Here is a 27,385-nt window from a genome sequence, read left to right as displayed (position 1 = left end):
TAACAAACAATGAAAGGATTGGACAAATCAACAATTTAATAACATACTTTGTACAATGACTTTTTTCGCATTGGCGTCTGTGAAAGTTGTGTATATACTGCTGAAACTAGTTTTACTAGCTAAATAGAAAACAAGGGACAAAATTGTCACAAAACCGGGTTTTCAATAAAAAAAAGTCTGATAGAGGGAGACAACTGCAACTCAAAATGTGCTTTGCTACTGATTGTTCATCACAATTACCCCCTTGTTTCAAAATCAATCTATTTTTAGTCGTGGCGACCTTGACCTTGGAGATATCTGCGTAATTCTTTCGCACTACACACTGTACAATGATGGTGAACAAATGTGCCAAATGATTTTAAAATCTGACAATGAATGACATAGTTATGGCCAGGACAAGCTCATTTATGGCCATTTTTGACATTTGAACTCAAAGTATGACCTTGACCTTGGAGATATCAACGTAATTCTTTCGCGTGACACACCGTACAATGATGGTGAACAAATGTGCCAAATGATTTTAAAATCTGACAATGAATGACATAGTTATGGCCAAGACAAGCTCATTTATGGCCATTTTTGATCTTTGAACTCAAAGTGTGACCTTGACCTTGGAGATATCGACGTAATTCTTTCGCGTGACACACCGTACAATGATGGTGAACAAATGTGCCAAATGATTTTAAAATCTGACAATAAATGACATAGTTATGGCCAGGACAAGCTCATTTATGGCCATTTTTGACCTTTGAACTCAAAGTAAGACCTTGACCGTGGAGGTATCGACGTAATTCTTTCGCGCGACACACCGTCCAATAATGGTGAACAAATGTGCCAAATGATTTTAAAATCTGACAATGAATGACATAGTTATGGCCTGGACAAGCTCATTTATGGCCATTTTTGACCTTTGAACTCAAAGTGTGACCTTGACCTTGGAGATATAGATGTAATTCTTTTGCGCGACACCCCGTTCAATGATGGTGAACAAATGTGCCAAATGATTTTAAAATCTGACACTGAACAACATAGTTATGGCCTGGAAAAGCTTGTTCCGCCCGCCCGCCAGCCAGCCCGCCCGCATTCGCCAATCTAATAACCAGTTTTTTCCTTCGGAAAACCTGGTTAATAATAAATTTGAAACTCTGAATGAAACAAATTTCAACCCTTCCCTTCATATATATATTAAAATAAATATGATTTTAGCTCACATTTGCACGGTGCAATCACAGCGAACTTGTTCTATCTCCTTCTGTTCTAAGTGGCCTTTTGTGAACATATACTTTGTGAACACTAAAGAACATAATATGTCCTTATGATATCTAGATAGTTAAAAACAAATTAGAGAAAAAGCCTGTCCTCAGTCATAATGAAACTTGATTAGAACTTATGTTCTAACGATATCTCAGCAGAGTTCAAAAAAGGTTGAGCCTAGTTGAAAAACATGTAACTGGATGGGGTTGCTGTAAAGACACATAAAAAACAACATGGATACCAGAGGTTGGCAGTTATCCTAATATTATAGTTTAAAAGACACTAGACCATCAACATTACACGTCCACATTATCTTTTAATATTTTATTTATTGTTTATTTCACCAACATACCACATCACTTGATTAAAGAGTGATAACTACCTAACCAGCAAGCATTTTATAACATATGTATATAAGTATAATGCGAAAATAGGTCTGTGCACTGCAGCATTCACGTAGTCTAATCAAGAGCAACACTGTCCACTATAAAGTAACGCAAGGTTGCTTGGTCTCATAAACAGACAGGGAGGCTCCTGATCAGACTTCATGAATGCTTGTTTGAAGCTAAGCTGGCAACATATGGCGTAAGACCAAATTTTGCATGACACAGCTTTTATACATTTGACAACTTTCACAAGGAATGTGCATGTCATGAAATTTTATATTAGGTACAGTAGTATTCCTTTCTTTAATACATACATTAAGCATATGATTAATATTTTACAAGTGCAATAAACTATACAAATTTCTGTATTCCAACAGTGGTTATTTATAAAGCAATGTGAGTAAGATCTTTTATAGCTCTGCTGTCATCCTTAAACTTGTTACTTTTAATAAACACAAAGAATCACTATTTTCTAAATAAATTTGCTTACATTACATACATTCAATAAACATAAATACATGTTCATATATTGTACAGGATGAAATGTACAAATTAGCAGACTCGAGCTTGAAAACATGTGAGTAGATTTCTTGAACTTTGTGTCATCTTCATCAATAAAAACATTCAAGATTTTAAATAAAATGTGTGCATGTTGGTAAGACCATTTTGTGATGAATTTAATGGTACTTAAAAATCTGAATATGTTTAATTTGTGATGGTTTAAATCAATTATTCTAATCACCAAAAAAACCCAACCAGTTGATCAACAAATTCAAACACAATTGACCTAACATACCAATCATTCACTGCATGATAAGGACAAGTACATTGATCCATCCAAACAGCCCAAAAGTTCATTATTTAGAACCAAGGTCTGACAGTATGTGGTGTCATCAGAAACTGTATGAATCAATGATGAGAGTTTGCTGACAATTTACAACCATGAACTTCTAGACTAAGAGCATTCATTCTTGAAGACATAAGAACATGATACATGTATTATGGATATGTGTTGTAGACGTTTGTCAGAAACCTCATTTCTTCATTGTTGTTTATAAATGAACATGTTCAGTCCGATACGTCAGAGGCCACCTCATCTGTGTTTGATTTGTCATGCAACAAAACATACTCCCTTGAACTGAATCCAAACTTTATAACGTCTTTCTCCATGAGCTCAACATAGCATCGACTCTCAATCCTCTTGTTGTTGACAAATGTCCCGTTGGCAGATTCCAGATCAATAATGTAGGGAGCAATCTTGTAAGCCTTTCTACCATCAGGCTTCTCATATGGCACCATACGGTACTGAAATACTGCATGCTGCTTCGAACATGAAGGATGATCGACCGGAATATCAGCAATAATTCTGTCTCTACCGAACAAAAAAGCACTCTGACGATGCATGTGAAAAGGTTTCAGCGCCTCGTCATTCTTAAAAGGGTAAAGCCTCCAGCGCTTCTTAGGTTTCCTGGCCTCAGGTGGCTCATTGTATTTTATAACAACTCCTTTGTAAGTGTTTGTATCCTCTGTGAGTTTACCAGACAACTCAAAATTAGGAGCATCTTTTGGCTGCTGTGCTGCATTCTCCTGTCCTCCTGTGGCCGCATCAGATTCTGGTCGTCCAAACTGCTCTCTTTCTGGCAGACCTCTCTTTTGTCTGTTTTCACGCCGTCTTTGATCATGGACCCTGCGCTCATTTCTCTGCTGCCTCATATCTTCTTCGCTATCTGGCTCTTGCTTGACACGGACATTATCGCTGTGACCATGTCTCCCAGCTCTGTGATGAATTTCGCGATCTGCGTGTCTTTCACCCTGGATTCTGTGTCTATTATGTTCACGATCACCCCTGCTGAGTGTATGTTCCTTTTTCATTTTGGGTTTTCTTTCTGGGCTTGAATCTCCTTCAGTGTTTGACAATGGCTCTGACTTTATTTTTCTCTTTACATCTCCCGACCTTTCCAAGGGTGATGTAGAACTCCGAGTACGCTGTTTCTTGTGTGATCTCTGAAACATAAAATCACAGCAGTAAGTAAAAATTAGCATTTATATGATAATCATTGAATATGAATAGAGTCTGAGCTCATAGATAGCACATACTTCTAGGGCTCTAGTCGACAATAATGTCAAATGCATACAACATGGTGCTCCCAGAGTGTCAGGATATTGTTCTCCAACCCTCCATTAAATGATGCTAGTTAGAGCGAAGCTGTTAAAAGAATATTGGCTGAAAATATAAACGTTTAGGACTTGCTCAACACATTCAAAGTTTATACATGTAATACAGGCTGTGTTGAATATACTCGTATACTAAAAGAAGACCTCACCAGATGTTGCAAAAATGCTAGTACTGAACCAGTTATTTTCTTTTACTGGATTTTAAAAATTGACTCTGTAATGATTCATCAAAAGCAATATTATTGCAAGTACAGTTATAATAACCCAATTTCTCTTTGTTTGAATCCTTGTGATGATCGTAAAACCACACAACCGTTGCATGTTCTGTGTCAAGATTTGATGCAACAGTCAGCAGTAGAAGTGGCTCTTTCAACAATTGCATTACTTGTTGTTTTTAACAAAACTCACAAAGCTTTTTTCCCTTTTAGTAGAAAGTTTTACCATATGTTTGAATAAAATTCATTTAAATTTAGTTGTTATGTTACTGTATTAAATATTGTTAAACATTGTGAATGTAATTTTAACAAGAGCACCGCATAACGGGTGCCACGCTCTGCTACGAAAGCTTGTCAGAATTATTTTTTTTAGAGGTCACAGTGACCTTGACCTTTGACCTAGTGACCCAACAAGAGATGTGTTTGTTAGAAACACAATGCCCTCTACTGCGCCACTTTGAAATAAAATGTATATTTATCATTTGGCAGGTATAGACATCATCTCCCTTTAAAGCTTTATTACTTCCCTTGGATTTTGTCCAATCTAACCGGGGGGGGGGGGGGGGGGGGGGTCTGTAGACAGTCAAAAATGACCAAGTCAGACATCACTGACAACCAAGGCCTGTGGTTTATCAAAGAGATCATAGCCAGAGTTCATCATGTATGTATGGACATAAGTCCACTGGTAATTAATGAAAAATAGCATTCACAAATTAGAACAGGTAAGAAATGATAATTATCTCAAGAGATGTGTTCGTCTGAAACACAATGCCCCCTATTGCGCCGCTTTGAAATAAAATTGCTTTTTACCATTTGGCATATAGAAATCATCTCCCTTTAAAGATTATTACTTCCCTTGAATATTGAATATTGTCCAATCCAACTGGGGGGGGGGGGGGGGGGTCTCACAGTCAATTATAACCTCAGACATCACTGACAACCAAGGCCTGTGGTTTAAAAGAGATCATAGCCAGAGTTGATCATGTATCTATGGACATAAGTCCACAGGTATGTAATGAACATCAAAGAAATTATAATTCTATCATTTAAAAAAAAACTTTGACAAATCAATCCTTTGAGTTATAAATAATCAAAATAATAAATCTGTACAGTAACTGTAAAATGAACTTCAATTCTTGGTAAGGAAATATATAATATGAGATTTATAATTATATAAATTACTTCCCTTGAAAATAATTGTCTTTAACAAATCTCTATTTTTAGTAGTAAATAACTAAAAGCCACTACCGTGACTGTGATTGACCACTCAAAATGTGCAGCTCCATGAGATACACATGCATACCAAATATACAAAGTGGCTATACATGCATACCAAATATACAAAGTGGCTATGTTCAATATTGAATAATTATCTCCCTTTTCAAAGCTTATTACTTCCCTTAAAATTGTTTTTTTACTGTAGACCGTAAAGGATGACCATGACCTTTTACCACAATGTGTTTGTCAGAAACACAATGCCGCCTACTGCGCCGCTTTGATTTATTTAACAAAAATATATACGTGGGCAGGTCAGATAACTATGTTCATTTAAAGCTTATTACTTCCCTTGACTTTGTTTTTTCGACCCTAGACCTAAAAGGCTGATGTTCACTTTGAAAGTTTACCATTCAAAATGTGCAGCTCCATGAGATACACATGCATGCCAAATATCAAGGTGCTATCTTCAATATTTAAAAAGTTATGGCCAATGTTAAGGTTTAAGCAAGACGCCTATGGCGGACGTCAAGCTGGCTATGACAATAGCTCGGGTTTTCTCCGAAAATAGCCTCGCTAATAAATATAAACTTTATAAAAGGGATTTTCTATTGTTTGGTTAAAGAAGAAAAAGGTAAAAAGGTAAAATCTGGTTAGGTCTGGTAAATTTTAAAAGTTATCAGACCTCATGTCTGGTAAGATTTTATGTCTTTGGCATGGTTCACAAGGTTTCTCTCTAGTCACAAGGAAAACTGCCCCCCCCCCCCCCCCCCCCCTGGTGGCCATGTTTTTTTGACCGATCGGGACCGATTGCGAACTCATCTGAGATATATATAAAACCAATCATTTCCCCCCCCCCCCCCCCCCCCCCCCCCCGGAAGCCATGTTATTCAACTGACAGGAACCATATTTTAACTCAACTCTCGTATCAAGGAAACAAATGTTCTGACCAAATTTCATGAAAATAGGGCAAAAAATGTGACTTCTAGAGTGTTCACATGTTTTCACTATATACATATAGAGAAGAATGCCCCACCCACTGGCGGCCATGTTTACCGATCTGGACCATTTTCGAACTCGTCCGAGATATCAATAAAACCAATGTTTTGTCCAACTTGCACAATGATTAGGCAAAAATTCTGACTTCTAGTGTGTTTACAAGGTTTCTCTATAGCCAAATAAGATAAACTGCCCCGCCCACTGGCAGCAATGTTTTTCAACGGACCGGAACCACTTTTGAACTCAACCAACATATCATTAAGACAAACACTTTGACAAAGTTACATGAAGATTGGGCATGAAATGTGACTTTTACGGTCTTTACAAGTTTTTTCCTTTTGTGACCTAGTGACCTAGTTTTTGACCCGGCACGACCCAGTTTCGAACTCGACCAAGATTATATTGGGACGAAGCTTCTGACCAAGTTTCATGAAGATCGGACAATAAATGTGGCTTCTAGAGTGTTTACAAACAAATGTGGACGGACGGACAGAAGACGGACAGACGACGGACAGAGACTGGTCACAAAAGCTCACCTGAGCAATCAGGTGAGCTAAAAAAGATCATTGATTATAATGTTCTTTTTTTAAATAATTACTTTTTATTTTCATAAGATATAATATATTTCCGGAAAACACATTAACGTAATTCTAATTGTTTCAATACTTCTAATTGAATCGGATTACTTCTCATCGATAATATTTATGCTTTTGTTTTCGCAATTTTTGGTCTTGGGGGGACAGTCCCGCCTTTGGAGTATTTTGCCCGGCGTTCTGATGTGAGACAATATATCCCGACATTCTTAAAACACGACGTACTTTCTATAAATTCACAATTAATTTCACTATTCAATGCCTGCCTTGCTAAAACTTACTATCACTAATCCCTTAATTGCCCCCTATTAACATCCACTTCTACTTCTTGAGTGCACAAGTGTTGTTTTTGACACCTTATCAGCGATATATTGGCAAATTATTGATTTTATCAGGCATTCACACCATGGTGTTTTATGATATGGGTCGCTTATTGCTATTGAAAGATGTGTCGCACTGAAATAAAAGCCAAATGCGGCCCAATCAAGTCCAAACATACTGTGTATTCTACCACCTGAGGTTAAAAGACCTGTAAAAACACAGATTTTATATATCAAACAAATTGAATGTCTATCGATACAGATTGATGTTGCACATAAATTAATTTTCATTTTCGACTGATTATCAGAAAATAGTTTGTACATATTGCATCAATATAAATTTTAAGTAAATTGGCGATTGGTCCCTCTCCTTATACCCTCCCGTTTGCCAATGATCATCTTGTTCATTATAGGCAGCTGTTATCAAAACAATGACTTATGCAGGAAAGTCGTCTGCAATAAACCGAAACTGCGACTTTGTACATTTAATTTTAACTTCTTAAGAAGTATCTTTGCATAAAAATAGAATATTCAAATATGACTTTTGGATTCGAATATTTGTCTGATTTTCGAATATACGGTCCCATTCCTAAAAATACTAATTGCCTGTATGAAAAGTTTTAGATGATGCAGATGTTTGCATTGGGATTAATGCATGCCCTTGGTTAATTTGGAGACATGTAATGTATTACATGTCAAGTTAAATGTAAGCAAAAATATTATAAACTATGTTCTTATAAAAAAATTGTATGAAATTTTCAACTTTCTGGTTTCCACTACATAAATGGTACTTGACCTATGAGTTATTCCAGCAAATACATCTCACTTCGAATTAAATGTTCTCATCAGGGGTGTGATTGATGTGAAGTCTGAGGGGAGGAAAATTCTGTCAACTGATATATACTACGTGATTCACATACATAATGCAATGACAAACCTTAAAGCAGACATTTAAAGAGACATCTTCTTAAACTTCATAAAAAGATTAATCTATGAAAACTTTTTTAACTTCACATTTTTAGGGGCCTTTTCACAGATTTTGGCATGTTTTGAAGTTTGTCATTAATTGCTTTATATTGATGAATATAAACCTCGTATATAAAAAGCTCCGGTAAAAAATCTAGAATAAAATTAAAACAAGAGGGCCATGATGGCCCTGAATCGCTCACCTGACTAACCTGCTACATCAACTTAAATTCTATCAGACCCATATACAATCCCAAGCCAGATTTAATAAATTAATACATTCTGACAAAATTTCATTCAGACATGATGAAAACTGTGACCTCTTTCATCTACACAAGGTTTTACTAGAATTGGCCCGGTGACCTAATTTTTAACCCCAGATGACCCATATACGATCCAAAATCGATATTATTAAGATAAACATTCTGACCAAATTGCATAAACATCTGATGAAAACTGTGACATCTATTGTCCACACAAAGTTTTTCTATTATTTGACCTAGTGACCTAGTTTTTGACCCCAGATGACCCAAATACAATCCCAACCCAGATTTCATCAAGATAAACATTCTGACCAAATTTCATGTGAATGATAGACCTTGACCTTTGACCTAGTGACCCGAAAAACGGGTGTGGCATGTAGAACTCATCAAGGTGCAGCTACATTTGAAGTTTCAAAGTTGAAGGGGAAGCACTTTGATTTAAGGTTTTAGCACGACGCGGACGACAAGCTGGCTATGACAATACCTCGGGTTTTCTCTGAAAACAGCAGAGCTAAAAACAAACGAACCAGACAAATAATAATTACAGAAAGGCAGTGGCTAGTCGTACAGCCCCGTAAGGGTAGACAAGAGGCTAGCCGTACGGCTCCGTACGGGTAGACAAGAAGCTAGCCGTACGGCTCTGTTCCTATAGCCTTTCCTATGGAGAATGTCTAGCCATACGGCTTATAAAGTATAGAATTGTCATTCAGTGCTTTTAATCAGTAATAAGTTTGTTTAAGCTCATAAAAGATAAAAAATTCTTCATCTGTTATGGCCTCCATTCATGTAATACGGTTGCTTATTTGATTCTTTAATAAGTCGACGTTCCTAAGTAAGGTGTTAACAACTGCTTTAATAAGTTGCAGCATCGATATTGTGAAGTTCAATGACGGCAGCCATCAAAGGTAGTTCTCAGAAACTGAGTTACACAAATAATTTAATTTGGTTTATAATTTGATTCTTTAATTAGCCGACGTTCCTATGTTAGGCGTGATAACTGTTTTTAATTAGTTGCGGCATCAATATTATGAAATTCACTGACGGCAGCCGTCAAAGGTAGTTCTCAGAAATGGACTTACACAAATAATTTAATTATCTTTTAGACAATTGATAAATAGATGGTTTCATACAAGCAATACATGTATATCAGTTACCTGAAAATGGCCGTGTCTTAAACTGTTGGGGAAAAGTTCTCCACTTATGGTGCATTAATAGGCAAAATTGAACTGTACCAGCGTTTAAATTGTGAACAGTTTTACAAACGTAGTTCAAGGAACATTGAGGCTGCTAAAAGCAGATGCCCTAAGAAAACTTTCAGTGAAAATCTTAAAGTGTCGGAAATTACCTACAGTTGTATTCATGGAGGGAAGAACTTCAAATCAGAAGGCAAAGGCAAGCGAAATCAGAGGTAAATAGGATAGAATTTGCATTTTTGATGAACATTTATTCTGTTTACTTAAGCACATTATTTAGTGGCTTAAAGAAATTATTTGCTTAGTCTGGTCATAGTCATTGAAGTCTGAGAAAATGTAGACATTAGTTATGCAGATTTATTTAGGAAGTTGTTCCCCTTGAATAGTTGCCTGTTTGAAGTTAAAAAAGTATCAAAGCAACATATTTTCATGAATATGAAGACATTCTATTGTTTTTATGACACATGTTATTGATGTGTTTATTTTATTTATTTTCAAGTGATCTAAATGACAAATAAATTTATAGATTTTTCCTCCTTAAGCTATTCAGCTTTTAGTATTTTGTAGTTTTATATAAACAGGTTTCTGTCATACTTTGTTTTCCTATAATTTTGTGCGCAATAGGATTTTCCATTTTATTCATTTTACATTGTATGTAACGGGATCTTTATTAATTGTCGTATGATAAATTAGTAAATTCTTAATAATTAATAATTCTGTCCCTTCTGCGATTATCGGTCATTATGTTAACCAAGGTAAAACTCCAACCTCACTGTATTGATTTTATTGTTTTATATCAGTTTCCGTTTTTGAATAAAGTAACACCTGAATATTTGTCATTAACGAACATCATGAACAGGATGCATGAGCATGGGTCGCATTGTTTCACACCAGAGTGTGAATTGATGTATTCTGATGTTTGATTGTTTACCTGACGGCTGATTTCACTGATGAATACATAGCTCTGAGTGCGGAAACCATTTTAGAGCTTATTCGTTCGGTGATTAATTTTTGCCTTAATAGTGATCGATTTTTACTGTCATAACATTTAGCTTAATCAATAAAAATGCAATTTAATTTTGACCAGAGTTTAGAACCTTGTTAATTATACTGTTTAGTATAAAGATACAGCCGACTGTGCTCTTTCCCTTTTGGTAACCAAATTGACAGTCAGATATAATTTTATTTTCATCACACCATTTCGTCAGTCTGTTTTATAGTACTTGGGAATATATCTTTGATAAAATATTATTTAATGTTATTCCGCGATAATGTTTTGCATCGCTGGTATCACCAACTTAAAATATTTGTGTGATGTAACCTATTCCCCAGCTTTCAGGATATTGTGTAGTATCAAATACGCTTGAAGGGATCTGGGTCTAAACCACAAGGACATGTTAGCATTGTGATATGTCTTTAGCTAAGTAGGGTGTTGTCCCACTTCGCATACTTCCCATTTCAGCTACTTTATTTTGCAAACTCTTTTCTTTGCAATAACAACTTTATAACTTCAAATAATCAGTTAGATTCTTCGAAAATAGTATAAACAACTGTAAAACTGTAAAAAATAATAAAGTCACTTTTTAGAAAAACTAACATTAGGGGATGTAGGAATGTCACTACCAGTTCGTATACTTAAAATTAGTCTACTTTGTACTATATTCAATTTGTTATAAATTTTCCAGTACATTTCAAATGGGGTGCAAAGCTGAAATCAAAGTCCGTGCTTCAGCTGACCTAATGCCTGGAAGTGAGGTCACTCAACGAGCTTCACAATCACAAAACAAATAATCCATTGTTAAGAACTTTGCCTCAGCAACGTCGACTTGAAAGCCATGTAAAGGAGATATTGCGACTATGCTAAGTGTAAAAGCGAACAACAAAATGATCCAACAACGAGTTATGAATGAAACAGGGTCATTTCTGTTGTTGAAAGATATTCACAACTTGCGTACGAAATTGAAAAGCACGACTAAAGATGTGACCACCCTCCAGTCAGCTGTTGATCATCTCTCAAAGTGTAATGCCACCTTTGTGAAACTTGTGACAAATGAAAATAGTGAACTGAGAGGACTTTATTTTCACGACGCAAGGATGCTTGATATTTTTTAAGCATATCTGGAATTCCCGTGTATAGATGCAACGTACAAGGTGAATGATCTCCGAATGCCGTTGTATATACTTCTTAAAGAAAATGGAAATGGACAGAGTGAGGTAGTTGGATTGTGGTTAGTTGCAGACAAGACAGAAGAAATGATGACAGAAATGGTTAGACTATTTAAAGAACAGAACCCTAGCTGGGATAAAGTACAAACGGTCATGTCGGACAAAGATTTTGTAGAAAGAGAGGTATTTAAGAAAGAGCTGCCTCAAGCAAAGCTCAAAATCTGCTTGTTTCATGTTCTTAGAACTGTCCGCAGAGAAATAACAAGTGAGAAAACCGGTGTGAATAAACGCCAAAGAGAAAATCTATTGGAGATTCTACAGAAACTTGCACACTCCTCTACACTGGAGCAGTATGAATCAAACAAGGCGCTACTCATGGAGACACAGAATCATCAAATAATTGAATATTTCCTTCAGTCTTGGGATCCCATCAAGGACCAGTGGGTCATCGGTCTGGCTACTTCAAGGGCCTTGGGTAACAATACCATCAATCAACTTGAAAGTATCAATCAGAAAATCAAACAGGTCGTAACAACAAGAGCTCTCAGAGGACAGCCCGCTCGACTATTCGAGTGCTTGACAGTATAACCTAAGCCATCATGGGGAAATTGTTCATATTCAATTATTTATAAGACGATCTTTCAAAAAAAATTAAAAAAATTGGGGGGGGGGGGGGGGGGGTAGGGGGGGGGGGATGAGAGGGGGGTATAATGTGAGGTGTGGTAATTTACACGATGATGTTTAAAAAAAAAAATTGGGGGGGTGGGGGTGGGGGTAGGGGGGTGGGGGGTATAATGTGGAGTGTGTAAAATTTATTAGATGATGTTTTAAAAAAAATAAAAAAAAATTGGGGGTGGGGGGGTAGGGGGGGGGGTGGGGGTGAGAGGGTGGTATAATGTGGGGTGGGGTAATTTATTCGATGATGTTTAAAAAAAAAAAAACTTGGGGGGTGAGGTTGGGGGGGGTGGAGGGATTCTGGTAGGGGCGTGGGGTATTGTTTGGGTGGAATCAATTGTGGTATTCAGGTAAGTGTTGTTTTGTCAAAGTAATAATAAAATGTGATCATAAATAAAGAAGTTATGGCAATTTAAGCAAAATGTTCAATTATCAAAGTGTAAAAGGGGCCATAATTATGTCAAAATGCTTGATACAGTGGTCTGCTCTTGTTTATAGGTTGGGGTCATGTTGGTAAACAAGTATGCAACATATAAAAGCAATATGTCAAAGAATATAGGAAATATTTGGGGTAGTACGCAAACTTTAACATAGATTTATCAATAATATGCATATTCTAAGTATAAAAGGGGCAATAATTATGACAAAATGCTTGATAGAGTTCTCTTCTCTTGTTTATAGGTTGGGGTGATGTTGGTAAACAAGTATGCAAAATATCAAAGCAATATGTCAAGGGACAATGAAAATAAATGGGGGTAGTACGAAAACTTTAACATTTGCTGCATATTCTAAGTGGAAAAGGGGCCATAATTATGACAAAATGATTGATAGAGTTGCCTGCTCTTGTTTATAGATTGGGGTCATGTTGGTAAACAAGTATGCAAAATATGAAAGCAATATGTCAAAGGATATGGGAAATATTTGGGGTAGTACGCAAACTTTAACATAGATTTATCGATAATAATGCATATTCTAAGTATAAAAGGGGCAATAATTATGACAAAATGCTTGATAGAGTTGTCTGCTCTTGTTTATAGGTTGGGGTGATGTTGGTAAAGAAGTATGCAAAATATGAAAGCAATATGTCAAGGGATAATGAAAATAAATGGGGTTGTACGAAAAATTTAACATTTGCTGCATATTCTAAGTGGAAAAGGGGCCATAATTATGACAAAATGCTTGATAGAGTTGTCTGCTCTTGTTTATAGGTTGGGGTCATGTTGGTAAACAAGTATGCAAAATATGAAAGCAATATGTCAAGGGACAAAGAAAATATTTGGGGTAGTACGAAAACTTTAACATTTGCACGCTAACACAGACGCCGACGCCGGGGTGAGTAGGATAGCTCCACTATATATATTGCATATATAATAGTCGAGCTAAAAATGCCAAATTTGATGACTTTGCACAGGACATTATAGTGTTCTTAAACATTCACAGAAATGAGATAAACGGCAAACGGCTAAAGTGCCTATTATAGCCCATTCAGACGACTGGGTTGCTGCTGAGTACAGAAAGGAACTTACTGAATACGCGTATTCTTTGGTTGAGAAACAGATTAAAAGGTCTGAGGAGGTAGAGCTTGAATTGGTTGAAGATGGGTGCTATAAGATTAAAAACACAGATTCTAGTGTTACGGATTCCAAATGTGAACACATGTTCTCAGTAAGAAAGCAGCTGCACATGAACCTGTTCGACAGAGCACTGATAAACAAACGTGGGTCGAAATGTCATAATTTGGGTACTTTCATGAGCTATCAGCATGAAAATAATGTGACACACTCTGTTCTTTCTCCACGTGCAAGAGTAGAATCGCAGCAACAGCGATATAGAGCAGCGTATCATGTTACACAAAAACTAGCCTCTTGCGCAGGGGAGGTTACAGGACATATGTTTGACGTACGACTTCAGAAATTGACAACATTTCTACGAGCATGGGAACAGGGAGAAGAAGTTGTGATTGAAACAACATCTCAACCTCATGAACCCGCAATTGACAACAGATTACCTGACTTAGAGACAATAACAGAAATACCACCACCCTTATCCAGCGACGATGACGACGGTGTTCCCAGTGTAGCTGTGGCAATGGCTGAAGGCCTCAATTCAGTGGGTATCACAACAGTAAATGATACAAGTGCCATTGTATCAGCGCTGTCTTTACCAGCCGAAAGTGACGCGGGGGCTACATCGGCTGTTACTGAGGAAACCACAGATAGCAATCCCGGGAGACGTGATAATGACACTGTTAACGTTCCAAAAGACAATGATGCAGAGCTTATGCTATCGAATGACACAGCAGAAGGTGAACGTGCAACAAGCAGCGGTGTTGTGATTTCAGCATCATCAGACTTAGGTAGCATCACTCTCCCGCCACATATCCGGAAACGAGGCCGCCCTAAAGGATCTGAATTAACTGTTGTTGGTTTACCGAAAAAGAGACTGAAACTTAAACGTCGACCTGTACCTTTGTGTCAGTTAGAGACAAGTGTAAAAGCCAAAATGATGAAATGGTTTGTCGATGATGCTGTTGCCGAGCGGTGCATTACTTCGGAAGGAAAACTAATAACAGAAGAGGAGGTCGAATGTTGTCCTGAGCATATTGATATGGCTGCCGCTGAAACATGCATTGACTGTCTCGAGAAATATTTCGAACCAGACGCATCGGTTGCTTTGTTACATGTTCTTGACAGTGTTAAGTTAATGTCAATTACATGTAAAGTTTGCAATGAGGAGTTAAAAACTAGATGCGTGTGCTGCGACCTGTGTCTCGGTTGGTTCCATTACCATTGTGCAGCAATATCGGATTCTCCTAAAACGAAGTTATGGTTCTGCAGTGAATGTTCTAGATAAAGGGTATACATGTAGGTTGTCTGATACACGCTTGAATGCGTTTTTACGACTTTAAGTTCACACGATGCATATTCTTGATGCAAAAAAGTTGTACTTTACTAAAGATCTTAAAACTAGATGCTTTTGCATTACGATCTGTCTCTGACAAATGTATATTCTGTAAATAATGTATAATCTAGATAAGAGGTATAGGTTTTCTTAAATGATTAAGATAATAAAAGATTGAAAATGTAAGTACGACTTAAAATGATCATGGTGCTTATTTTCGGTGTAAATCGAGAAAGTTGTACATGGATTCAAGCTTTTATATACCACAAACTCTGCGTTTGATCAAATTTAAGACCATTATCATTGTTTCCTTCGGTTTGAGCGAACTATTACTGTAAATATCGGTGGATTTAGTTAAGTTTGTTTATGGTGTGATTTCTAGTGCATCGCGCATGGCAGTTCTTTAAAGTGAAATGATTTAAGATATGACCAACTTCAATTGTCATACATGCGAACAACAAAGACACGGATAAGCCTGTGTATTCACACTGTCTAATCAGCGTCTTTGTTGCTGCTGCATCATTACTATAGAAATTACACATCAAAAAGCAATCATTGTCGTTCCGATGATTTATTTGTTTGCATAGTCGACATTGTCGTGAAATGCTGCCTCATATTGTGAAATAGGTTATATTACTTCGTGTTGTATATGCTTTTGTCAAGTGCTATTATCTGAAAGCAATAAAATCATATTTAATTGTTTTCGTTCATTAATACTTTTTAAAATTTCTGTCAATTTACGTTTCCCATTCTTTTTTATTGTTTTATCTTTTTTACGTTAAGTTTCCTTTTATTCGTTTTGTTATAAACTTTTCTCATTGTGATATCGCAATTTTCATTGACTTAGTTAAGATTATTTACTATATATTTATTGTATACATTTAATATTTGCATGTACAATGCGTATTTATATACTCCATAACTGTGATTTCTATTGATTGTTGTAATTGTTGTTTGGCGAAATAAATTTACAATTTCATATCTCACTTGTTTACACCCTTTATATACTATGCACGAATCGGATTTCCAACCACGACGAAACATAAACCAGACTGCAAATTCCGTGATGACAACTACACGAGCCAGTCTAAAGGCTAGAAATTTCGGAATCTGCACGTAGATCAATAATAAATCCATATATTTATGTGTCATAACAGCCGTACGGCTAGACAATCTCCATAGGAAAGGCTATAGACCAGTTGAATGTTACTGTTTACATTCTGGATTTTCTGCGCATGCGCACTCACTGGTTGGCAAAAACACTTGTTAAAGTAATGTAAAACATGTATAAAGGGCTCTTGTTTAGTCAATAAATTGGTAATAAGACCGAAATAAACATTAAAACTCTTAAAATATAGTGCAAATATATCATATTTAGTATCAAATAGATGTATATACACAAATCAAATTTCCTCGTCATAAAAATACGAAGTAGTTATAAGCATAGAGTAAACGTGATCGGAAGACTAAATACTGACGATTCCACAAAACAAAACAATAAATTAGCCGTATTCTTTCTGATAGTAAGAATTAAATAAATTATATTTCAACAATAATAAAAATGTATTAATTTCATTATAGTTGTAAGTGGTGTGAATAGTGTTATTTTTCATCAGCAATCAATAGTGTCAGAGGTGCATTTAATATAAAACAAAGCCCTAAAAAGCGTAATACATTACAATTTTTAAATATTGTGGTGATTTTCTTTTACATTAAATGACAATATTAATACAATTTAGCATGCAAACGGAAAAACCCTGCATATTATGCAAATTGAACTGTCTTTGCATGTATATTGAAATCTCTTTACACAAATAATGAGTGATAAAAATATAGCATTTTATGATAAATGCATATATTTAATTTATTTAACGCAATTATGTTTTACCCTATTGTGATGGCTTTTGTTCATGATGGTGTTTCTTACACTGCAGTAATGTACAAGCTTTACACGTAATAGTTGAGTTTACTTTTGCCGGTACCCGTTAAATACCTTACTTGCGTAGCAGTAAAATTGCACAATATTTTTAATGTATAGTTGTTAAACAATGTATTATTATGATTAAAATGCCTAATATATATATATATAGTTCCTGTTAATCCAATTCCGACAAATGTCTTCATTTTTTAAATGTTAAAATATTTTATTGACGCAACTGTTCAGTATTTTAGCTTTAAAATTTGGTTTAAATGACTGCTCAATATGCCAAGAGATGACATGGAGGTATCGTAAATTGTGTTTAATGACCAGACACTCGTCTGCCACATGTGGTTTATTCAGGGACACAAGTTTAGGTCCCTGGGTTGTACTTTATGACACCATGTTTTCTTTGTAATTGTCTGGACAGTATCCGATCATAACAAGATAATCAGTTTGTGATGAACAGAGGTGCAATTAAACACCGGGATCAGTGGGGATATAAAATCTGCAGCTCAGAGTGTCAAAATTAGTGTGAACAAATTAAATAAAACAAATACATTAGTCAAGGGAATTGATTTAATGTGTAACAAGGTAAGATTTTTCAGACATAAAGGTTCAAATCAGTTACCCTGTGTTGCGTACAGAAAATAGACATATTGGTGGTTTGTTTTCAACCTTATTTGTTTTCGTTCATTAAATTTAATCTATTCTGAAAGAATTTCAATTTTTGAGATTTTTTTAAAACTAAAAATGGTCATGAAGAAGTGCCAAGTAGAGAGATTTTGTGGTAACCACATATCGAGCTCTTAGATTGTGTTCCACTCCCGAGTTCGTTGTGAGTAAAAACGAATATTAGCAACAATATAACCGTTCCAAAGATGCATTCCCTTGCATGCTAATGTTTTATATAGACATAATTAGTAAAATTATATTTGATATGTGCATGATTATCATTAAAAACGATGATTTTGTCAACCTTCTCTATATGCGCTTATATGAATTCTACCTCTTTTTGCCAACCAGTGGGCGGAGTCTAAACTTTGCAGGTGTGCGTGACGTCACACTTCAACTGGTCTATACCAACAGAGCCGTATGGCTAGCCTCTTGTCTACCTGTACGGCTAGCCTCTTGTCTTGCCGTACGGGGCAGTACGACTGGCCACTTTCTTACAGAAAAATATAAATAATGAGTTGACGTGTTTGACTGTCATTTGTGAATCATACACAACACAAAAGATCACCTTAGGGCTGCTAGATCGTTTCCTATGATGCTTCTCCTTATGATGGTGTTCTCTTTCGTCATCACTGCTTGAATGGGACTTACTTCGTACCATATTTAATCAATATTTTTATAAACGTTTAAATTCGTAAACGCCGGAAGTTAATGTATGGTTGCATTGTTTCCAATATTCATACAGCTGAATTTTGTTGGTAAAACCGGTCAATCACAAACTTATACCGTTTTTCAGTAACTCTAAAACTAAAATACAAAATAAGTTAATTATTCAAAGGAAACGTAATATAATGTAAATATGCATATGTATCCCTCTAATCATTGTTTATTTAGTAGATAAGCTATGTTTGTATTTTGTTATAATGTAACCAATTATATTCGATTACCGGTAAATATTTACTTCCGCTTGTTTTGGTAACAAATGTCAACACTCAAATAACTACGAAGTATTGCGACACAAGCGACTTATTTTCACCTTGACATTTGGATTGGAAAGCATTTTTTCTCCGAAAAGTGTGATACACAATTTTTTCTTTTTTTGTTGTGGGGTTAGTTTTCATTTAAAATTATTGAAACAAAAACACCGCAACAACAACACTGCTTCGGTTGCTTGTATTTCGGATATGTTGTTCTGGTTTTCCAGCCAATACCTAAATAAATTAATGTTGCCTTGCCTACATATGTTTTTATGAATTCTCAATTTATCGTTGTAAGTATATGATTTAATAACATCTTATTACTTATAATAAAATTATGCAAATATCAGAGGTCCAGATAAGGGTCATATTTCGTAATTAAGATTAATTTTCAAGTCTGTTACGTATTTATATTAAAATCTGGTCGTACCATTAAGAATTACCACATTAAGTTACAAATATTATTTTAACATCCGTTTGTTTCGATTTTTATTGAGTTCTTTTCACGTATTAAGATCTTTTCGGTACTTATATTGAATGATTATCAGGTTTGTTTAACGAAGCGCATTTTTCCAATAAAAGCGGCGTGTACAGTCTGTCAACAAAAAATGGCTGCGCCCAGAGGACGTCCTAAAAACTGCAAAACTTGAACAAAAACACGCTTTTAACATATTGTATGCAAAGTGAGCCGAAGTTGAATGTTAAGAAAGACATTATAGAAAAGATCTTATACAATGTTGTATGTAGATAATCTTTAATACGGCAAAGATTGAAATGACATGGAAAGTTGAAGGTTATTAAATGGAATACATGTACCTAGTTGAAATGATTGAAACTATTGTATAATACTAAATAGACAATGTTGACCTCGTATAAATAAAGTCGCAAGTATGTTTACTTGATTTTTTGCATTTTGCATGAAAATAACCATTTTTATTTATTTTTAGATCATTTAGAAAAGTTAAGAATTATTTTCCAAAACTTAGTAGTAACATTAAGAATAAAATTTTAGAGATAAGAATTCTTTTAGAAAATCTAGTAGTAACATTAAGAATTTCACAAAATCTTATCTGGAGCTCTGAATATGGTTAAGGCAGTTTCCTTTGCAGATTATCGTCTATTTTTCTGTATAAATGTATGTATTTGTTCAGCTCAATAATTGGGGTATTATGGAAATAGATAAGTGCTTTTTTTAGTCATTTTAGTATTATATTATTTCAGGGAATGTCATATATACCCATTATTCATCAAACATTTACTTAATAATTAAGCAATTTCTTCTTGCGTTTAGTCATATACTAAAATGACTAGAAATTATGTTGCAATGTCATCTTAGTATTGCTGAATTCTCAAAAAGAATTATTCAAACATAATAAATCAGTAGATAAAAAAACACTGTTTAATGTTTCAAGTTAATACAAATGATGAAGTCAATAGAATAAACGTTGCTAGTATTTAAATGATCAGAATATGCAAAACAATAATGTTTTTATGGAAACTCAAATTTCATTAAATATTGTACAGACCAAAGATGTCGGGTTTGTTCCGGAGTGCTGGGGACATCATATTTGATGACTATCAGCCTATGCCAGGTCAAGTCAGCAATGTGCAGTTGAAGAAGTTTTCTGAGACCAGCAACTTCCTGCAGTTTCTCAAGCCACTGACACCACAGCATCCATACTTCTTTGCTCAGATACGGGCACTTGGTAATGTTTAGATTTCATTATTGTGTTCTGAGAAAACTGGGCATAATGCATGTGCGTAAAGTGTCGTCTCAGATTAGCTACCTTAATCTTTTATTTTAATTTTCATGTGAATCTTGACCAGTTGAAACAACTTTGCAAAAATGTACATCCTGATTTTTTTGTCATGCACATTTAAGCGTGTTAATAGATCTTACTCTATATTTTGGAAGTTTTTTTATGAAAATAATTAATCTGGGGTCACAAACCAAGCTAAACCATTAAAAATAAAACCACATACCGGTTCTGTATAAAATATATTTTGTTATGTAAAGTTATGTAATTGTTTGAATGAAACAAGATTGGTACATTAAAACTGTACAGCATCCTTTGTAACTTTGTATTCACTGATAAGATAAGATTTTGTCCAAAGTTGTGGACATTCGGATAACAATTATCAAACAAATGCATACATTCATTATTTTGTAATATATGTTCTTCGCCAGCCCAAAATAGCAAGATAACCTTGGGCATTGCGGGCCCTGACATTGATGAGGATGCCCACCCCGGACACTGGAACCACACCGTGGGTTACCACATGAACACTGGCCAGTGCTTCTCATCCCACATGGACAGTGCCAACACAAAAGGGGAGAAGTTCTCTATAGGTATCGCCTTGCTTTATAATAACAGTTATTTGATTTACAAAATGAGCTGAAATCTGGGAAAACTGGGCCTTATGAATGTGCGTAAAATGTCATCCCAGATTAGCCTTTGAAGTCCACACAGGCTAATCAAGGACGACACTTTCTGCTTAAACTGGATTTTCCCCATGAAGAGGCTTCTTTAATAAAAAATACCATCGAAGTGGAAAGTGTGAATACAAATTCAGGAATATTTTCATCTTTTCACTTATATAATAATGTAAAACACCTAAACCAGTCAATAAACGTGTAGACCAGATTGTTCTTGGCCATGTGTTTAAGATTAAAACTGGTTTGGCCCCTGACTATATGGGAGAACATTTTATTCCGCAGGCCTCTATTCATTCATACAGGACTAGGTCAACTCAAAAAGGTGCATTTGCTGTCCCCAAAATCAAAGGTTTCGGGTCAAAGTCCTTTTGTTACACGGGATGCTCATTATGGAACAATTTACCCTCCAGTATAACACAGATTGATAGATTGTCTGTTTTTAAGTCGTCTTTAAAAACTCATTTATTAGAAAATCTGTAACTTTTTATGTATATTGTTTGTTTTTTTTGGGATTCAGGAATCATTTCTAGTCATCAATTTTTATCAACATTGATCCTATCTTCCATAAATGTTTATAAGTGCCACTGTATGTCCTGCCACTAGCACAAAGGACCACAATGGATATATGGGTTTACTCATTTTTGTGTTATCCTTGGTGTTGGTGTGTATGTCATGGTATATTTATCTTCATGTATGTGATATTTTTTAAATTTTGTACATGTTGTAAATGCCCATGTGTGCATTCCTTGCCGAAATAAATCTATCTAAATCTATCTATCTAAACCTTTGTTGTTTTAATTATCCATAAGTTAATGCTTACTGCAAGGAAAATTTTAATTTGTATTTGATGGTACATGCAGTTTTAATGTCTTGGAATTTTGTTCTTTGATTTCAGAAAAATGCTGAGTACTTTGTTGTAATTGAGTTACTTAAAATAAATAGAAATTGTAGCTAAAGTAATGTAAAAGCTAACATGAAAAACACAAGATGTCTCCTTTAAATTTGATATTCTGTTCTCCAAACATATATATATATAATTATATCTAATCCATATAAGAGAACTAAAAATAAGTTACCGGTAATTGAGCCTTTTTACAAAATAAACTGTATTAGTAACCTGCAATCATTTGTGTTTAAATATTGTGTACTTCTGTACAAAATTAATACTTTATATTAATGTAACAATATATGGTTTCCTTTAAATCTTGCTACCTGAATTTGAAGATTATAACCATTATCACTAGTCATGTTACAGATATAGATATTGTCATAGAATGTCTGTGTGTTAGTGCAATGTTGTTATGCACGTTTCAGGGGACATGTTTGGGGTGCTGATTACACATTTTGGTGAAGACATGTCCACTGTCATGTTTCTGAGGAATGGGACACCTGTCGCAACAAGGTAACCATGCTTAATGCATGTGTGTAACATTCCTTCTCACTTTCCACCTTAACTGGATTTTCTTTGAGAAGAGATGTCCTTTAAACGAAAAATTCCATAAAAGAGGAGAGTGTTCTCCCTGATAAGCGTCTGAAGACTGCATTTGTTATATTTCAAAGCTAAGTTAAGTATATCAGCTGTTCTTTACAATTATAATAACTGTTATTAATATATATTTGTTTGAAATAGATAAAAATGAAACTGAGTGAAATGCTTTGCTTTAATGTTAAATACCAGTGTTTAGCGTCTGTTTTTTAGTTAATAATTTTAATAAAATCAATATCAAATAATTATTCATTGAATTCATTTTAGCTAAATCATTTTATCATCTGTTTTATAGATACCTGTTTGAATCAGATCAGAGCAAGTTCCTACCCACACTATGTCTGGAGAATGGACCAGTAGATCTTGGTGTGATGTGGCCGGAGGCAGCTCTCGGCGTACCCAGGTTTGATGAGGTAAACTTTTCTCAATCTCAGTACTGTGTCCTAGCAGGCGCTAAGGATTAGAAACTATGGGTGATTAGAAACTATGGGTTTCTTTAATTTTATTGTGTGAATTATCCAGGACTCTGGGGTAAAATTTATCCCTGCTTGAATGCTGAATCCAATTCCTTTAAAAAGATTACAGAAAACAATTCCAAAATAAGTTTCTGCTGGTGATCAAAGCATAAATGATCAAGTATTGTTTTTGTATTGAACCAGAAAAAACAGGCTATTATTCTTAATTTTTATTCATGCTTTACACAAACTAATTTGTTTAGATTGATGAAATCCATGACACTTCATTTGACACCTGTTGTTGGATGCACATGTTGGCCTTTGTTAAGCAATTTAATACCAGAAACATAAGATGAACATATTAAGGGAAATACCCAGACCAAAAAGGCAAGGTGTATGATCTTAATGTAGATATTTCAATATTTAATAAAACGTTTATGAATTATGTTTTTTATTATCATTATTTTACCACATTTTTTATTTTGATTTCAAAGAATATGCTTAGTTTTCCATCCTGCACTTAAAGGAGCACACCCAACATGGCCTTTTATTATTACAGCTTCATATACAACAGATAAGTTGATCTGCTACATCTCTTGAAATTATTGTACACATTTTCATAACTTTAAAAAAGTAGAGGTTATTGGCCTAATTACTTTTAAATACGATGCAAAATAATATTCATAAGTAATTGCAAGAGGTACTAGTACTGTTTTGCAAACTTTAGAGGGGATGTTTGGTCTTGGCAGATAGTGCTTAATGAATGTTCTTGCAAGTGCTGTCTAGGATAAGCCTGTGCCGTCCATGCAGGCTATTCAAGGGCAACCATTCTGCTTTTAACAAATTATCGACTTTTTTGGTTATAGTGAGTCTCTTCTTAAGGAAAATTCAGTCTAGGCTGAAAGTGTAGTCCCTGATAAGCCTGTGTGGCTGCACAGGCTAATCTGGGACAACACTTTTTGCACATGCATTAAATCCCATTTTCCCATAGCAACTCAAATCATTTTCTGATGCTAGTTGTTCCTTACATATTGTTCTTGTGCATTGTAGAACAATATGCTCTACTGGATCAAGGACTCTGATGCTAGTTGTTCCTTACATATTGTTCTTGTGCATTGTAGAACAATATGCTCAACTGGATCAAGGACTCTGGTGTGCAGTATGATCCTGGCACAAACATCTTCCACTATGACAAGAAGCTACCCGAGGTTACACTGCAGTGCCCGGTACCTCTCAACAAGGGTGAGCTGGTGGTCAAACACATGGGACAACATTATTAGAGACTTTTTCACGGTTTTGTTAAATGACAACAAAAAATATAGTGATAAACATGTATTCAAAAACTGAGTTATGTTATACATGTATATGTAAACAATTGGAAAAAAAACTTCTGAATAAGAAAAAAAGTGTTATGTTTGTCGTTAATTATTAATTAAAATCACTTTTATAATAAAAAAGCCTTTATTGATACTTTGGGAAATATGTGTATTAGTTATACAGTGTTTAATACTGAAAATGGCTGTAGCCTATTTAGTTCAGTGGTAGCACTTAAGATTTTGCCCCCAAACCTTCTAGGATTCTCAGTTAATGCAAAAATGCAAAAATGCACTCACCCTTTCATCTTGTTCTTGTAATTATTATAGACTATTCCAATTGTAACATATTCATAAGTAAATCAATGTAATGACATTTTTTTAGAAATATAAAATTCTGTACATTTAGTACATTATGGTCATCGGTGTATGTATCGCTTTCATAAAGTCTTGGGTTCATTCTTATCTCAAGTTCTCAAAATGTTTTTGAAAACACAAAGTATTGTTGTTGCCATTGATGGGTCTCTCATGTGTATAGTTATGCCTTATGCGTTCTAAGCAGTTTAGTTAAAATAAATGGGCTTGAACAAGATTTAAAATTAACCATTAAGTAAAGAAATGAATGCTTACCTGTATTAGCGAATTGTAAGTTTGTTAGAATTTATCAATTAATTCATTTGTAAACCAAGGCCCTTCCCACAACAAAGGAATAATACATAGGACAATACAAATAGCAGTGTGTGTGTTTTTTCAACATTTTGGGAATGGAGATGGGCTTTTTAGATTGGGAAAAATAACGTTATTATGAATAGAATTGTGAAATTGGTTGTGTTGTTTATTTGCAAAGAAATACTTTGAGAAGTGTTTTCAATATTATAAAAAATAAGATTCAACTCATACAACTGGATACAGGATGAACGGCATTTTGGGTTTTACAAATATATTTAAAAATTAATAAACTATCATTTGGGATTTTTAGGCATGTACTTAGGAAAATGAAACACTGCTTTAGAAACAAAATTGGGTCCAGTTTCCAGCCAAAATTTGGGAAAAAAACACTGGAGCAGTACCGTAAGCACCCTTACTCATCACATATATAATAAAACATCCATTAGTCTTAGGCAAGCACAGGCACAATTCTGACAATATGGCAAGTACTTATGGTTTGTTATCATTTGAGCTGTGCTCTGTGAAAAGGGGGTTAAATGCATGTGAGTAAAGTGTAGTCCCAGATTAGCCTGTGCAGTCTGCACAGGCTTATCTGAGATGACACTTTACGCACATGCATTAAACCCCTTTTTCACAGAGCATGGCCCATTTATATTGTATATAATGTCTGTTGTTATGGTTCAGCCTACTTTTATAATCTTGACCTTGATTAAATTGAATTTCCTTTTTAGACGAAGGCATGAAAAATGTGTTTACTGTATTTCTTCTATATGATCATATATATGAATGTAAGTTTCACCATTTTGGTTGTTGTTATTTTCAGAGCTGGTTCATTACGAGGTGATAGTGCAGGAGGCAGTGGAAGGGGAGAGTCCAGCCGTTGGCATAGCAACCTGTAGCCCTTTGTGGCCGGTGCCCACTTGTGTTCTACTCAGGGATTTCTTCCGATGGAAGGCAGAAGGGACTGGTGAGATGGATATGAATTTTTACATTTGCCATAATCTGTATATTTTATTATTTTTAAATATGAATTTTCCAAAGGTTAACAAATTTCACTTTTTGCTTGAATATTCCTTCAATTAATAATTTACTTCAATTAATAAATTCCGTAGGATCTTTTGTTCTTTTGTCTTGTTTATTTGTGTTATTGCTTAAAGAATGCTCCTGAAAACATCACATTGGAATTTTTGAAATCATTTATCGTACATGTTGGGAAACACTTAACTTTCTCAAATTTTTTGACTTTTTTAAAAACAAATACAAGAAAAAATGGCAGAATTTGTCAGAGATACTTGATAAACATTAACCCTTTGCATGCTGGGTAATTTGTCTTCTGCTAAAATGTCGTCTGCTGAATTTCTAAAATAAGCATTTTCTTCATTTTTTTTCAAAGAATACTATCAGAATAGCAAACAGTTTGGATCCTGATGAGACGCCACGTTCTGTGGCGTCTCATCTGGATCCAAACTGTTTGCAAAGGCCTTTAAAATTCAGCTCCAGCGCTTTAAGGGTTAATGGCATTATGCAAATTGACAGAATTATCCATGCAATCATGAAATAAAGTAAAGAAAAGGTTTATTTCCACATTGCACAAGTTATTAAGACTTAAAAAAACCTTGTGTGTATTTCTCTGTGCAGATTTGAAGTCGGAGGTGGGTCAGCGTATCGGGTTTGGAATCCACTATGGGCCAGAGGAGCGCAGCAAGCCGGACTTTGATGATAAGAAGCTACAGCTGGTTCTGTGCTTCGTTACCGTGGATATGCAGATTGTGTTCTTCCGTATGATGCTCCAGCCTCCAGGGGGATTCTTTCCCTTGGTCATCCTGTCACGTGGTGGTAAATATTTGCATGCCCCCCCCCCTTCTATGAACATTGTCACAACACACCCACATCACCTCACCTCGCGATGATGTTAACCTTGACATTGACTTACTTTTGGAGCTGTAGTGATTCTGAAAGTCCAAATTCTTGCTTACCCCTGCATAGATGCTTTTTTTACTAACACTATCAACACACCAACATCATCTGATCTCATTTTTACTGTGGTATTGACCGACTTTTGAAGTAAATCTTGATATTGACCTTATGTTTTACTGAGATATTATCAAGGGACTTGTTCACAGATTTTTGGAGT

At 35.2% G+C, this 27,385-nt stretch overlaps 2 protein-coding genes across 8 annotated transcripts in view; one reads left to right on the top strand and one right to left on the bottom strand.

The window, feature by feature from the left end:
• Window positions 1-1,563: 1,563 nt before the first annotated feature.
• LOC127851771 (smad nuclear-interacting protein 1-like) lies at window positions 1,564-18,661 on the bottom strand. Its single transcript, XM_052385645.1, has 2 exons — window positions 18,483-18,661; window positions 1,564-3,644 (listed from the first exon to the last, which is right to left on the bottom strand). Exons 1-2 carry the CDS (start codon window positions 18,573-18,575, stop codon window positions 2,709-2,711), a joined length of 1,029 nt encoding a protein of 342 aa, XP_052241605.1. The 5' UTR covers window positions 18,576-18,661; the 3' UTR covers window positions 1,564-2,708.
• A 222-nt stretch (window positions 18,662-18,883) lies between these two features.
• The window catches only part of LOC127851769 (uncharacterized), a 29,512-nt gene continuing 21,010 nt past the window's right edge, over window positions 18,884-27,385 (top strand). For 6 of the 7 annotated variants that reach the window (XR_008035935.1, XR_008035934.1, XR_008035933.1 and 3 more), the window contains exons 1-8: window positions 18,896-19,023; window positions 20,416-20,597; window positions 21,080-21,241; window positions 22,643-22,730; window positions 23,110-23,227; window positions 24,391-24,511; window positions 26,075-26,218; window positions 26,890-27,087. Coding sequence is in view for 2 of the 7 variants with exons in the window: in XM_052385641.1 (XP_052241601.1) it covers window positions 20,423-20,597; window positions 21,080-21,241; window positions 22,643-22,730; window positions 23,110-23,227; window positions 24,391-24,511; window positions 26,075-26,218; window positions 26,890-27,087 (1,006 nt within the window). In the remaining 5 variants the exon portion in view is untranslated. Of the gene's footprint in view, window positions 19,024-20,415; window positions 20,598-21,079; window positions 21,242-22,642; window positions 22,731-23,109; window positions 23,228-24,390; window positions 24,512-26,074; window positions 26,219-26,889; window positions 27,088-27,385 lie in introns of all 7 variants that reach the window. The other variant, XM_052385642.1, reaches the window with a different exon arrangement.

The sequence above is a fragment of the Dreissena polymorpha genome, chromosome 11, assembly GCF_020536995.1.
Source record: "Dreissena polymorpha isolate Duluth1 chromosome 11, UMN_Dpol_1.0, whole genome shotgun sequence".
In the NCBI taxonomy this organism is placed as follows: domain Eukaryota; kingdom Metazoa; phylum Mollusca; class Bivalvia; order Myida; family Dreissenidae; genus Dreissena; species Dreissena polymorpha.
This window is presented reverse-complemented; position numbering and strand designations above follow the sequence as displayed.